The sequence below is a fragment of the Bos mutus genome, chromosome 16, assembly GCF_027580195.1.
Source record: "Bos mutus isolate GX-2022 chromosome 16, NWIPB_WYAK_1.1, whole genome shotgun sequence".
NCBI lineage: Eukaryota > Metazoa > Chordata > Mammalia > Artiodactyla > Bovidae > Bos > Bos mutus.
The window spans coordinates 39,127,101-39,140,731 of NC_091632.1; the positions used below are offsets into that span (position 1 = coordinate 39,127,101).

At 57.9% G+C, this 13,631-nt stretch overlaps 1 protein-coding gene across 4 annotated transcripts in view; it reads left to right on the plus strand.

The window, feature by feature from the left end:
• The first annotated feature begins 4,063 nt into the window (after positions 1-4,063).
• ESPN (espin) overlaps positions 4,064-13,631 on the plus strand; it is a 33,579-nt gene continuing 24,011 nt past the window's right edge. For 2 of the 4 annotated variants that reach the window (XM_070385138.1, XM_070385141.1), the window contains exons 1-2: positions 4,064-4,574; positions 8,056-8,249. In XM_070385138.1, coding sequence (XP_070241239.1) covers positions 4,281-4,574; positions 8,056-8,249 — 488 coding nt within the window. In that variant the 5' untranslated portion in view covers positions 4,064-4,280. The remainder of the gene's footprint in view (positions 4,575-8,055; positions 8,250-13,631) is intronic. The other 2 variants (XM_070385140.1, XM_070385139.1) reach the window with 2 other exon arrangements.

The window sequence follows — 13,631 nt, forward strand, 5'->3', positions numbered from 1 at the left end:
TCGAATCAATGCTTCCTGAAGTGGAAGCACAGAGCCCTAATCACTGGACTGCGAGGAAATTCCAGTTACCCTAGTTCTGTTTTGTTTGTTTTTTAACCTTTCCTTTTTAATTGTGTTTATTTACTTTTGGCTGCACTGGATCTTCATAGCTGTGTGGGCTTTCTCTGGTTGTGGCAAGTGGAGGCTACTCTGTAGGTGGGGTACATGGGCTTCTCATTACCATGGCTTCTGTAAGAGCGGAGCACAGGCTCTAGACTCTGCAGGCTTCGGTATTGTGGTGCGTGGGCTCTGCCGTTTCAACTCCTGGGCTCTAGACCACAGGCTCAGTAATTGTGGCACATGGCTTCGTTGCTCTGCAGCATGTGGGATCTTACCGGACTAGGGATCAAACCTGTGCCCCTACATTGGCAGGGAGATTCTTAACCACTGGACCACCAGGGGAATCCCTACCCCAGATTTTAAAGTCCCTCCTCTAGTCCGCCATGGCTGTTGCCTTCGTCAGAAGAGTTCTGGGGGTTTTGCTGGTTTATCTGGAGAAAGGAGTCATTTATAAGCAAGGGAACTTAGGTAAGACAACCCAGTGGACAGAATTCAGGGATCCAGGCTTTAAGGAAGCTGAGACCACTTAGGGTTCAGCGGGGACACATTTCACCTGGCTCCTTGCCCTTGAGTGGGGAGATGGGTCTGAACAGCTGTTTTCCACGTAACTGGGATGGGCAGATGCCTGACCCCAGCAGAAGAATCTCCAGGTGGAGGAGGGAGCCCCTAAACTGATATCTGGAGGGCGGGGGACACTGGAGGTGCTCTGGGCAGAGGGAACTTCAGGGGCAGAGGGAAGAAGGAAAGGCACAGGAGCATCTGCCTCTGAGCTTTGCCCCTTACTATTTGTGTCATCTCGGGCAAGATAAAATAAAAAGCAAAACCAGGACTTCCCTGGTGGTCCAGTGGAAAGAATCCATCCGCCAACACAGGGGATATGGGTTCAGTCCCTGGTCCTGGAAGATCCTGCATGCCATGGAGCAGGTAAGCCCGTGTGTCACATCTACTGAAGCCCATGCTCCTAGTGCCTGTGTTCTGCAACAAGAGAAGCCATGGCAATGAGAAGTCAGTGCACCACAACTGGAGAAAGTCTGTGTGCCACAACAAAGACCCACTGCAGCCAAATATAAATTAAAAAATTACAATTAAGTTAAAAACCAAAGCAATAAGCAAAACAAAAAGAACCTCCATGTGCCTGCTTTCTCAGCTGTGAAATGGGGGTAGTGTTGTGCCTCTCTCATAGCATCCCTGTGGGATTAAATATGCAGATGAAGCTTGGCATGATGCCTGGTAAGTGTTAGGTCTTCCAAAACTGTGTTCTTGCTGGTTATGGGCTCTCTAGAGATGCTTGGGAGGATCCAGTGGACACAGTGCAGCCCAAAAAGGACAGAGAAGGCCTGTATCTCAGCCTGACTTTGAGTGGCATCCTCAGAAAGGAGTCTGAGAAGACGGTCAGCAAGGATGGGTGCTCACAGGTGACTCCTATGGAGGTGTCCTTATGGGCAGTGGGAGGGACAGCTCTTCTGCCTTGATCAGTGTCATAACAGGAGCACATCACTGTGATCTGATCCCCAGAATGATAAAACCATGTGATACATGAGAGTGTCCAGGAATGAGGGGCCCCTTGGAAGAAAGGATAAGAATTGCAGGGATTTTTTTTTTAATGGAGAAAGCACAGGGAGGGGCCTTCAAGATAAGCTATTTTACAGGCTTCACTGGTGATCTAGTGGTTAATACTCTGTGTTCTCAATGCAGGGGGCATGAGTTCGTTCCCTGGTTGGGGAAGATCCTACATGCCGTGTGGTGTACCACCCCCCAGAAAAGAGAAGCCACTTTAGTTCTTTGTCCTCAAAGTACCCCTAACACTCAGGGTACACTTGCCACTATGTAGGCTGTAGGAGGGCTGCTCTAGCAGGCACCAAGTGTCAGCTGAATCGCTGACGCTGCCAGGCTAAGACTCTTCCCTCCCCTGGTCTGAAAACCACTGGGTAAGGGTCCTAGACCCCAGCAGTCACAGGTCCCATGGGGGAGTGAGATGGGTTGGTGTGGTGGTAGTGGCTAGAAACCCATATAGCCACTGAGGCCCAGAAGATCCAGTTTAGGAGGGTACCTTGTGGCTCAGATGGAAAAGAATCCTCCTGCAAGGCAGGAGACCTGGGTTTGATCCCTGGGTTGGGAATATGCCCCGGAAGAGGGCATGGAAACCCACTCCAGTATTCTTGCCTGGAGAATCCCCACGGACAGAGGAGCCTGCTGGGCTACAGTCCATAGGATTGCGAAGAGTTGGACAGGACTGAGCGACTAATCTCATGACACTCCAAGTCCACTGCATGTGGCGCCACTTAGTGGTGGCCCCAGGTAATTGGACACCCACTGTTCTATTAAAAAGCAGACTTGACTTTGTCCACAAAGGTCTGTCTAGTCAAAGCTATGGCTTTTCCAGTAGTCATGTACAGATGTGAGAGTTGGACCATAAAGAAAACTGAGCACCGAAGAACTGATGCTTTTGAACTGTGGTATTGGAGAAGACTCTTGAGAATCCCTTGGACTGCAAAGAGATCCAACCAGTCCATTCTGAAGGAAATCAGTCCTGAATATTCATTAGGACTGATGCTGAAGCTGAAGCTCCAATACTTTGGCCACCTGATGAGAAGAACTGACTCACTGGAAAAGACCCTGATGCTGGGAAAGATTGAAGGCAGTAGGAGAAAGGGACGACAGAGGATGAGATGGTTGGATGGCATCATCAACGCAATGGACATGAGCTTGAGCAAGCTTTGGGGGTTGGTGATAGACAGGGAAGCCTGGCGTGGTGCAGTCCATGGGGTCACAAAGAGTTGGACACAATTGAGCAACTAAAACACACACATACACACACACTTCACTCTAGGCATTTCCAGAACCATCCTGTGCCTGTCCCACTAGCCATTGGGTAAAGCAGCCCCTGGCAGAGCACTCGCAGGGCTCCAGTGGGGAGGTGGTGAGGAAGAGCCACTCCCATCGGGAGGAAGGACACCGGATGTTTCAAGGTCACTGGGTGTGCTGACTGAGTTCTTACAGCTACACAGCCCGTCTTCCAGCAGTTCTTTCTCCTGTCCAGCCCACGGGGCCTCCCTCCAGCTCCCACGAAGGGCTTCTGGCCAGGCAGTCAGGCAGATTGGTGCAAGTGTGCTCTTCTGGCCCACTGCCCTCCCAGGGCCATCCTGCACCCTTGCGGAGGGGTCCCAGGCCTGCTCCCCAGATGACTGCTCTGGAGTGCCTCCCCTGTGCCCGCCCCCTCCCGCTCCCCAGCCCTTGCAGCCTGCTTCTCTGTCTCTCTTTATTTGGCAGCCTCAGGGCCCCAAGCTCACAGTTGACTCCCCCACCCCGGAGGGTACCTCTGGGCGCTCTCTGAGCCCAGGGTCTCTAGGACCAGAAACCAGAGTACACCAGGCCTTCCTGTCTTTTTCCCCTTCTTTCTCACCCTTCCTCGGGAAATATGAAATCTGAGGACAGTTATTGGGGTCTAGGGGACCCAGAAAGGCTGAGGGCCCAGCACCCGTCCCACCCTCCAAGGCATAGACCCAGAACCCCTTAAGGACTTGTTAGGCCGGTTCCTGGTGCGTGGCCCTTGCTCCCCAAGTCTCTCAGGCCTGGGGCTTTCTTCTGTGCGCCTTCGAATAAAGCCCAGCCCACCGCCCTTCCCAGAGGGCCCTTCCCCGGCTGCCCACGTAGCCTCCACAACTCACTCCCTAGCTCCCCGTTTTCCTGTTCTGATCACACGGTCACTGTTTGCTGGCTTGCGTCCCCAGCGCCTCCAACTGGCACGGGATTGATGAATGGGTTCGTCTGGACGCTCTGGACTGCTCTCGAATTCGAACCCAGTCTGATCACCCTCTGGGGTCTCCGTTCTGACCGGAGTATAATAAATTAGGAGAGAAGTCCCTGGGCGCACCGCCCCTGTGGCTGCAGTCCAGCGCTCGGAGCGGAGGCGGAGTCGGGGGCGGGGCGGGGGCGGGGCGGGGGAGGGGGCAGGCCCGAGCCTTAAGCCGGGCGCCGCGGGTGCCCCCTGCCCCAGAGCGCGGCGGAGGCCGAGCTGAGCCGGCTGGGCAACGCGGGACAGAGGCCGGGCCGGCAGCCGCTCCGCCTCCCGACTCGCAGGCCCCGACGGCCCGGCCGCCGGCTCTCCCTGTGCCCGAGGAAGGGCGTATGGCGCCTCGGGGGACGCGCTGAGCCCGGGTCGCGGCGCCGCAGGCGGCACCATGGCCCTGGAGCAGGCGATGCAGGCGGCGCGCCAGGGCGACCTGGACGTGCTGAGGTCCCTGCACGCCGCCCGCCTGCTGGGGCCCTCGCTGCGCGACCCGCTGGACGCGCTGCCAGTGCACCACGCTGCCCGCGCCGGCAAGTTGCACTGTCTGCGCTTCCTGGTGGAGGAGGCCGGTCTGCCCGCTGCGGCCCGCGCGCGCAACGGCGCCACGCCGGCCCACGACGCCGCCGCCACCGGCCACCTCGCCTGCCTGCAGTTGCTGCTCTCACAGGGAGGCTGCGGAGTGCATGTGAGTTTGCGCCGCTCACTGGGCCCCCGAGGGGGCTTCCTCCCCAGGAAGGAGTTCTGGCCTGGAGCCCTCGTGGCTCAAGGGTGGATGGTTTGGGGCACCGCGGAGCCAAGCCTGATTTGGAGTTCCCTCCAAAGGACTCGGGACAGGGTGGGCTCCTGGGTTGAGAGTACCCGAGCAGATGCTCTGGCAAGCCCTCGCCACCACCTAGATTACCAGGTGAGAAACCGGAATGGAGTTGGGCTCGACCAGGATAGCATTTAAGGTGAGGGTGTGGGAAACTCACTGATCCAGGGAGAGAGTGGGCGGGGGGAACGGAGGGCCTGGAGTCAGAAGCCCATGTCCTTCAGGATCAGGTCTGGGAAGGGTGGTGCACAAAATCTTGCAGCCCACCCCAGGCTGAGTTGCATGTGTCCCTAAGGAGGGGGGGAGTTGGTAAATGGGGTCCTTCCCAGGATTTGAGCTGATCCCAGGACATCAGCACCTTCCCACCTCCCAGCTTCTTCAGCTTAGCCTGAGTCTTCCTGCCTGAGACCCCACCTGGTCTCACTCAGCGGCCACCGGGCTGGTATCAGCCAGTCTGGCCTCTCCTGAGTGGGATGAAAAGAGGCAGCTCAGGTCTGGTGCGTAGCTTTCCTGCTCAGTCCTGCCAGAAACAGAGCATCCAGCAGGGTCTAGACCTGGGGTCCAGGTGTGCTCCGGATCCCCTGGAACTGCCAGTCCATCAGGACACTGAACAGCAAACACACAGGCCAGAGAGTAAGCCAGGTACCACCAGGTACTGCTAGGCCATATGGGGGGAGCATCAGGCAGCTGCTTGGGCAAGGTGGCCAGAGAAGGCCCCCCCGAGGAGTGACCTCTGAAGGAAGTTTTGGCTGATGGGTAAGAAGTGGCCAGGTGATGACCAGAGAATTCTGAGCACAAGGAGCAGGAAGTACGAAGCCCTGAGGGGGACACATTCTGTCCTGTGACGGGGACAGCAAAGAGGTGAGCATGTCTGAAGTGGGATGAGGCAGGGAGAAGCCAGCAGGGCCAGGTCCTGTAGGATCGTAGGCTGGGTTCAGAACTTGCAGGATCCTATGGTTGTAGGAGAAAGCCAAGGATGGAGGGACAGAACTCATTTTCCTCTTAGCAAGAGACCACTGTATTAACTGGATGTAGTAGAGGAGGCAGGGGCAACTCTGAGCTAACTGGCTGGGCCGTAGGGATAGCCAGGTCCCATTCCCCCCGCCTTTTAGCCTCAGGATGGCAAGGCCCCCCATCCCACCCTTCCTGGAAGATGGCCAGGTCCCTTATCTCTGGGCCAGCTCCGTTATCAGGAGTTCCTGGCATGTGGTGCCTCCCCATCCTTTTGGGAGGTGGCATGCCTCCCCGATTTGGGTGTCCAGCTTTGACCGGAAGCCTCCCCAGCCGCTAGAGAGGAGGTAGAGGAGCAGGTGGCCTTGTGCCCAGCTTATCAAGTCCCCCGCCCTCTAGCCCCAGCCAGCTTGGGTGCTGGGGGCGGAAGTGTGTATGTAGGGGAGGATGACCTCGATCCCAGGCCCTGCTCAGCCTGGGGAGATAAGCAGCTTTAGGGTGCAGGCCACAGCACGTGAGGCTTCTGGGGCCTCTGGAGCTGTTGAGACCTTGGGGACAGGTCACAGGCCTGTGATCCTCTCCTTCCTGGGGCCTCCCTCTCCACCCCCACCCAGGGGCCCAGAGCCATCAGGATCCCCTGGAGCCTCAGGCCCACTGTCCCCAGGCCCAATGGGAAGGAGGGTTTTTCTCAAGAGCTGGAGTGCAGGGCATATTTCACTGTGGGCCTGTCCAGGTCACTTCTAGCCAGTTTTGTCAGCTGGGCTCAGGAAGTATGTTAGTCATTCAGTTGTGTATGACTCTTTGCAATCCCATGGTCGCATGCACTGTAGCCTCCAGGCTCCTCTGTCCAGGGGATTCTCCAGACAAGAATACTTGAGTGGGTTGCTATTTCCTTCTCGAGGGGATCTTCCACTCCCAGGGATCAAACCCGGGTCTCCTGCATTGCAGGCAGAGTCTTAGTACTATTTGAGCCATGAGGGAAGCTGCTGGGCTCAGGAGGACAGACTAAACCAGTCTTCTGGTCCTCCGCGGGCATTCCGCACACAGAGGCCTCTCAGCATCATCCTCTGCCTCCTGTGGGCTGTTTCTCTGCCTCCCCTTCCTCTCTGCCTGTGTTCTAGCCCATCAGCCAGTCTGTTTGTCCTCCACCCCAGTCTGACTGTGACCTCCCCACCGTGCCCCTGGGCCCTGTTCCCTTGCCCCCTCACTTCCCACATTTCTTAGAGGCTTCCCTGGTGGCTCAGATAGTAAAAAATTCTGCCTGCAGTACAGGAGACCTGGGTTCGATCCCTGGTTCAGGAAGATCCCCTGGAGACAGGACTAACAACCCACTCCAGTATTCTTGCCTGGAGAATCCCATGAACAGAGAGACCTGGCGGGCTACAGTCCATGGGATTGCAAAGAGTTGGACACGACTGAAGCAACCAACACTTCTTCACTTAGAGGAGCCTCAGCAGTTCTCCTGTGACTGAGATGCACCTTCTTTAAGCTCAGGGTCTCTCCAGTTCCCGCAGCCTCAGCCACACCTGTTCCCACAGTGCCCGCCTCCACCACTGCCCCACCCCCCTCCCCATGACCCTGCCAGGCTCCCTGCCTACCTCTCCCGCATCCCACGTGCTTGGTGCTGGGAGCTCGTTCTGTTCCAGATCCGATGCCCACTGTCCCAAACTCCGAGCCTCTGAGTCCAGACATCTGGGTTCTCAGTGTCTCCCCACCTTGGCCTGCAGGTCACATACCCTCTCCCATGACAGACACACACACCTGGATGTTCACAGAAGATGCTATCGGCACTCCAGGGCCCAAAGCATTGGCCTGTCTCCTTTGGAGTGCCTGAGAGGGGATCTTGCTCAAGCCCTTCCCCGGGGCTGCCTCTAGCCCACACCTACCACCACTGGCTAACTGCCTGGGTCCTGCCCACCAGTAGCCAGAGGCTTCCTCCTCCACAGGGACACAGCCTGTTCCCTGGGGGCTGGGAGCAGGGAGTCTGCTGGGGTGGGCGGCTCTCTGCACTGAGGTTGGGGTGTTGGAGGTACATCAACCTGGAGGCCTCTTTTTATGGGATACTTGGGGAGGGGGAGGGGGGGCGAGGGAGGGGGCAGGGTTAGGTGCAGGGAGTACCTCCTCACCCTGAGAGCAGGCCCAGTAGCCACCCTTCCTGACCCAGTGACTCCTTTGGGTATTCCCTGAGCATCTGGGTGACAGACAGGCACTCCTGCTGGGACAATGACAGGCGCCATGTCCTGAGAGCCCAGCATGCAAGGCATGGTGCTGCACTGAGGACTGAGATTCAGAGGGGGCCAGTCAGGCGCCGGAGGACAGAGTGGCCCTGGTGGCTGGTGGGGTGCAGGAAGTGGTCTGAGCGAGGCAGGACCAGGCTCAGGACTAACAAGGTCTCCTCCCACAGGACAGAGACAATTCTGGTGCCACAGTCCTGCATCTGGCTGCCCGCTTTGGCCACCCCGAGGTGGTGAACTGGCTGCTGCGTCACGGCGGTGGGAACCCCACCATGGCCACAGACACAGGCGCCCTGCCTGTTCACTATGCCGCCGCCAAAGGAGACTTCCCCTCCCTGAGGCTTCTCGTCAGGTCCCACCCTGAGTAAGGACCCTCTTCTCCAGGGGGCTCTGGGTGGGCTGGCGGGGGCTCTGGGGGATACCTGAGGTTGTCTCCCTCTCCAGCATGCCAGGGGAATGACTGCTTCTGGGCCATCCCATGGCCAGGGGCCTGGCCAGAGACCGTGCCTATACAAGCTGACAATTCTCCCCTCCTGGTGGGCTGCCCACAGCCACAAGCCTCGAGCCCTGCAGGCAGATCTTCCCCAGCCCACCCCAGCTCTGGAGATGGCCACACAGACCACTTCCCCTCCCCAGGATCCTTACCAGCCTGCAGCAGGCAGCCCTCTAGCTCTGGCCTGGGTTAATTTGCAAGACGGATCTAAATGGGGCATAGAGATGACGCCTAGCAGCTCCTAGACTCTAGTCAATAAGGAGGAGCCACGGCTGCTATCCAGAGTGAAGGGAAGTAGCCCCTTGCCCAGACCCTCGCCCTGTCTCCTGGCCTGTCACAGAGCAGCTTGTCCTCCCCTGTGGCCAGCAGCTCATTCCCACTAACCGGGGGGTAGGGCTCCCAAACCCCCTGGGGCCCTGGGCAAGTGGCTGGTCGGAGAAAGCAGCTGAGCCATAGGCTGGGTGCACCCCAGGGTGGGGTGGGGGTGCAGAAGAATGGGGTTCAGTGTAGATCCTGGGAGTCATGGAGTTCCTGGGGAGGAGGGAGCCAGGTCTTAGATGTACCTGGAGGGAAACAGGGGTTCCAGGGAGGATACCACCCAGACCCAGAGGGAGTGGGACACCAGTGACCCTGGGACCTGAGGTGGGAACTCTGACTGGTGACCTTAGTCAGTTCAAGGGGACACCTGGGAAATAAGTGGAGACAAAGAACCCAGCCTCAGGTTGAGAGCTATAAGGTGGGACGGCCTGTCCTCACCCCTGAATGAGAGGGGGTGGGGTGGCCACTGGCCGCTAGGGAGCAGGCAGGAGGCCAGGCTGGCCCCACAGCCGGGTGGCAGGATGGCTCCAATGGGCAGCCCCTCGGGCAGAGGCACATGGTGTGCAGGTGGAGCAGCTGAAAGCCCCCAGGCTCGGCCCAGAATGGCTGGGCCTGGCTTGTTCTTGCTAAGCAAGGGCCCCTGGTTTGGTTAATGGGAGACCAGCAAGTGCACCTTGCGGGGCAAAGGTCTCACAGCCGTCCCCACCAGAAGCCACTGGGTACCACTTTGGAGTGAACCCTCCGCCTCCAGACAAGCCAGGGTCTGGGCCACATCAAAATCAGTGGGATTTCAAGGAGGAGTGCCCCAGGCACCCTTGGGTGTCGGCTCCCACCCTGCAACCGTCAGCACCCGTGGGGGCTGGTCCCAGACTCCCTGATAGACTCCCAGGTAAGGACTGGGGCACTGCGCCTGTGTGTGTCCCCACCTCGGTGGTTCTCACCCCACCCCCTCACCCAACACGGAGGTCCCGAGAGGGGAGAGACAGGCTGTGCTCATCCTCTCACACCTGCCAGCCTCCCCCATCGCACACGGTGGGTCCCAGGAAGCCAGTTTGATGGCAATGCCAACTTAGCTCCAGTGGTGTGAACTGAGGACCTCTGGCCCCCACCCCGGAAGTGCTGATGGGGGTGGGGGTGAAGCCCTAGGCTGGCCCCCAGGCCCATCCTCATGGAGAAGTCTGGGGCTTAGGACAAGCCTCCACGGGCTGGGGTTGCAGCCTTAGGAAGGCTCAGGCTGTGCTGGGGGAACCCTGGCACTCAGGGCCTGGGGGACCCTGAGCCCTCCCAGGCCATGCAGTGGGGCTGGCTGTGATTGGGCCCTGGCACCCTCTCTCTGGCCAGATGGCCTGCACCGATGAGCCACCAGCCCCCCATGAATCTCAGGGAAGTGGACAGAGGCCTGGGGCTCTGTTCCCACAGAGATGTGTGGCTTGGCTGATAAGGAGGTACTTTTGTGTGACTGTCAGGCTGGGCTCAGGTAGGGGGAGGGGGCTGGGAATTGAGGTGGGGCCTGCTGGCTGGAGGACTTGGGGCCTGGCGCCCACTCCCTACCTCAGAGGTAGAGACTCCTGCTCCCCAAGGCCGGGGACCCCAGGGTGGGAGTGAGAGGCTGGGGAGGGGCAGAGGCCCAGGCTGCGGCAGGCTGCAGGGTGCAGTCAGGGGACCCAGGGAGCCTGGCTCTGGGGGAGGCCACCTGGGCTCTGCTCTCATAAGCCTGCTGTGAAACTCTATGAATTATTCACAAGGGCTCAGCTCTCCTTGGCGGCAGGTGAGGGAGGAAGAGCTGCTACTGAGTGGGAAACTTGATCCTGTGCAGGAGGCTGTGGGCAGCCATGAGCCATGGCTGCTCTGACAAGCTGCAGAGGAGCAAGAGGGCTGGCAGGCCTCAGGGGAGGGCCTGGCCAAAGATGGGCTGCACCTGGGGGCACTGGGAAAGACTGGAGAGTGCAGGAACGGCCCATACCCACCACCCCTCCTCCAATCTATCCCGGTCCACTGGGCAAGTCCTCCCAGAGGCAGAGGAATTGCCACCGCGACCTCAGCGGCTGCTGCCCCGTGGGACCTTCCCTCTGAGCCCCCTGGGGAAAGAGTTCTTAAGCTGCTGGCATGGGGGCTGGCTGGAACTGGGCCGGAGCTGTCCCAGGCCCTGGGTCTGAGGGAGATGGAGTCAGGAGGGTCAGCCCTCCTGGCCAAGGGCACTAGTGTCTGATGGAGGGGGACCACAGAGGGGATGGGGAGCAGGTAGCCCTCAGAGCTCTTGACCATCCTGGCGGCAGCATCTTGGGGCCCAGGAACTGTCTCATGCTCCCTCTGCCTCAGCCGTGTGCTTGCCAGGGGCTTGAGTAACAAGAAGAGAGCCCTGGGCTCTGCTGGGATGCTTAGGCCTGAGAATCGAAGCTGGGGAGAGTGGCGGGGGTTAGGTAGGGCTCCAGGCCTTGTCTTCCCCCCTGGGGCCCTGCCCTGGTCTACCAGTCATGGAGAGCCAGAAAACCAGTCTGCCCAAAGATTTCTGACCAGCTCCCTCCTGCTGAGTGCCTGCAGGGGTCTGACACCAAGCAGCCGTCTGAGCCTCACCCTGGGCAGTAACTCTATAATCAGCCCATTTTACAGACAGACTTGTGTAACTAGTGGCTTATATTTTTTATTTAATTTTAATTTTTTTAAACACCAAAAACATTTTGTACTGGAGTATAGCCGATTAACAATGTTGTGGTAGCTTCAGGTGAACAGCGAAAGGAGTCAGCCATGCATATACATGTATCCATTCTCCCCCAAACCCCACTGCTCCTATCCAGGCTGGCACGTAACATTGAGCAGAGTTCCATGTGCTGTACAATAGGTCTTTGCTGGTTATCCATTTTAAATATAGCAGTGTGTACATGACCTTCCCGAAGTCCTTAAGTATTCCCTTTAAAAAATATTTATTTATTTTTACTTATGTGTGTATTTGGCTGCGCCGGGTCTTAGTTGCCGTACACACAATGTTTTAGTTGTGGCTTGTGAACCCTTAGTTGTGGCACGTGGGATCTAGTTCCCCTATCAGGGCTCGAACCCAGCCCACCTGCATTAGGACTGCGTTCAGTCCTAGCTACTGAACCACCAAGGGAGTCCCCTCATCCAACTCATATTTATTGAGCATCTGCTCTGGGCCAAGTACCCAGGGCACATCAGTGAACCAAACAAACAAATGCCCTTGCCTCATGGGGCTGTAGAATCAGAAATGGTGTCTCCGAGGGGCTAGCTGACTGGCCGGGGTCCCGTTGGCTCCCTGTGTGGCCTTGACCAAGCTGCACCTCCTCTCGGTCTGTCTCCCACTCCTGTTGTTCAGTCGTTCAGTCATGTCTGACTCTTTGCAACCCCATGAACTGCAGCATGCCAGGCTTCCTTGTCCTTCACTATCTCCTTGCTCAAACTCATGTCCGCTGAGTTGGTGATGCCATCCAACTAGCTCATCCTCTGCCACCCCCTTCTCCTTTTGCTTTCAATCTTTCCCAGCATCAGGGAAATGAGTCGGCTCTTCACATAAGGTGGCCAGAGTATTGGAGCTTGAGTTTCCCACTCCTGGCCCGGGCGTTAATCTCTCAGGGCCTTTCATGTTCATCTGGGATGCCTGTTTTCCTTCCATAGTGCTGAGTTTCGTGGAAGCTGGCTGCTCCTGGAGCCCTGTCCAGCTGGAAGGTTCAGGCAGCCCTGGCCTCAAGCAAGAAGCCTCAGCTGCTCACATACTAGGGAGCCCCAGACCTATGGCTCAGCTCCCCCTTAGAAGGCTGAGCGCCTTTGCCTGGGACTGGGGCTGCTGTTCCCTGACAGGCTTCTGTTTCTACCACAGGCAGTGGGGTGCGTTCACTCTCAATTACCACTCCCTGGTCTGCCCTTGTGTTTGCTGAGATTCCCTGGGCAACGGAGCCTGGGGGAGCCCACACTGGCACACTGGGGACACTGACCCAGGTGGGGAGGCTCTGAGAAAAGAGGGACCTGATGGAATCATGGCCCATAGGCAACTCCTGATCTAAGCCTGTCATGGCACCCAGGCGCAAGTTGGCCTCTCTGCCCTCTTCCTGTCTACCTGTACCCACCTTTGAGACCACAGATCAGATCCCTGGTCAGGCCACAGGCTTCTCCATCACTGATAGAGAAAGCCACTTCCTGTAGCAGCCCAGAAGCCCTCCTCACTCTGGACCCCCCCACACCTCACCTGCAGCTGCTCCCTAATCACCAACTCTGCTCTGTTTCTCGGGTTTCCTTACTGCTTCTGCAGCAGGCCTGTGCCCTCTGACCTCTGGCCTTTGCTCAGGTCAACCCACTTCAAGAATACTGAAGTGGTTGCCATTTCTTTCTCCAGTGGATCACATTTTGCTCAATGGACACAAATTTGAGCAGACTCCGGGAGATAGTGAAGGACAGAGGAGCCTGGTGGGCTATAGTCCATGGGGACACAAAGAGTCGGACATGACTTAGTGACTGAACAACAGCAATGGGTCATTCCCCTTCTCTTCCCCAGAGAGCCCAGGGTTGCTCCCTTCCCCCTCCAAGTCTTTGCTCCCTGCGCCTTCCTCAGACTGTCGTGCCCCCAGGACATAGACATACACCCTCCCTACCAGTCTTCCTCACTCTCCCCACTACTTGGCATTACTCTCTGTGTACCTTAGCGCGTCCTCTTATCATCTGGCTCCCCCTGTAATGAGAGCATCTCTTCCTCTCCATCCTGCATCCCAAGGGCCTGACACTTCATTAATACTCACCGAAGGAGGGAGGAGTCTGGAATCCACCAGGTCTTGTCCGGCCCTGCCTGCAGCTCACTGCCTGTGACCTCAGACGAAACTCCCTCCAGGCCTCCCGGGGTCCATGGGCAAATGGACCAGCTGAGGCCACACACGAGGAGGCATCACAGAATTCCAGACCCGGCTGCTCATCTCACTCACCCCCATGTCTACT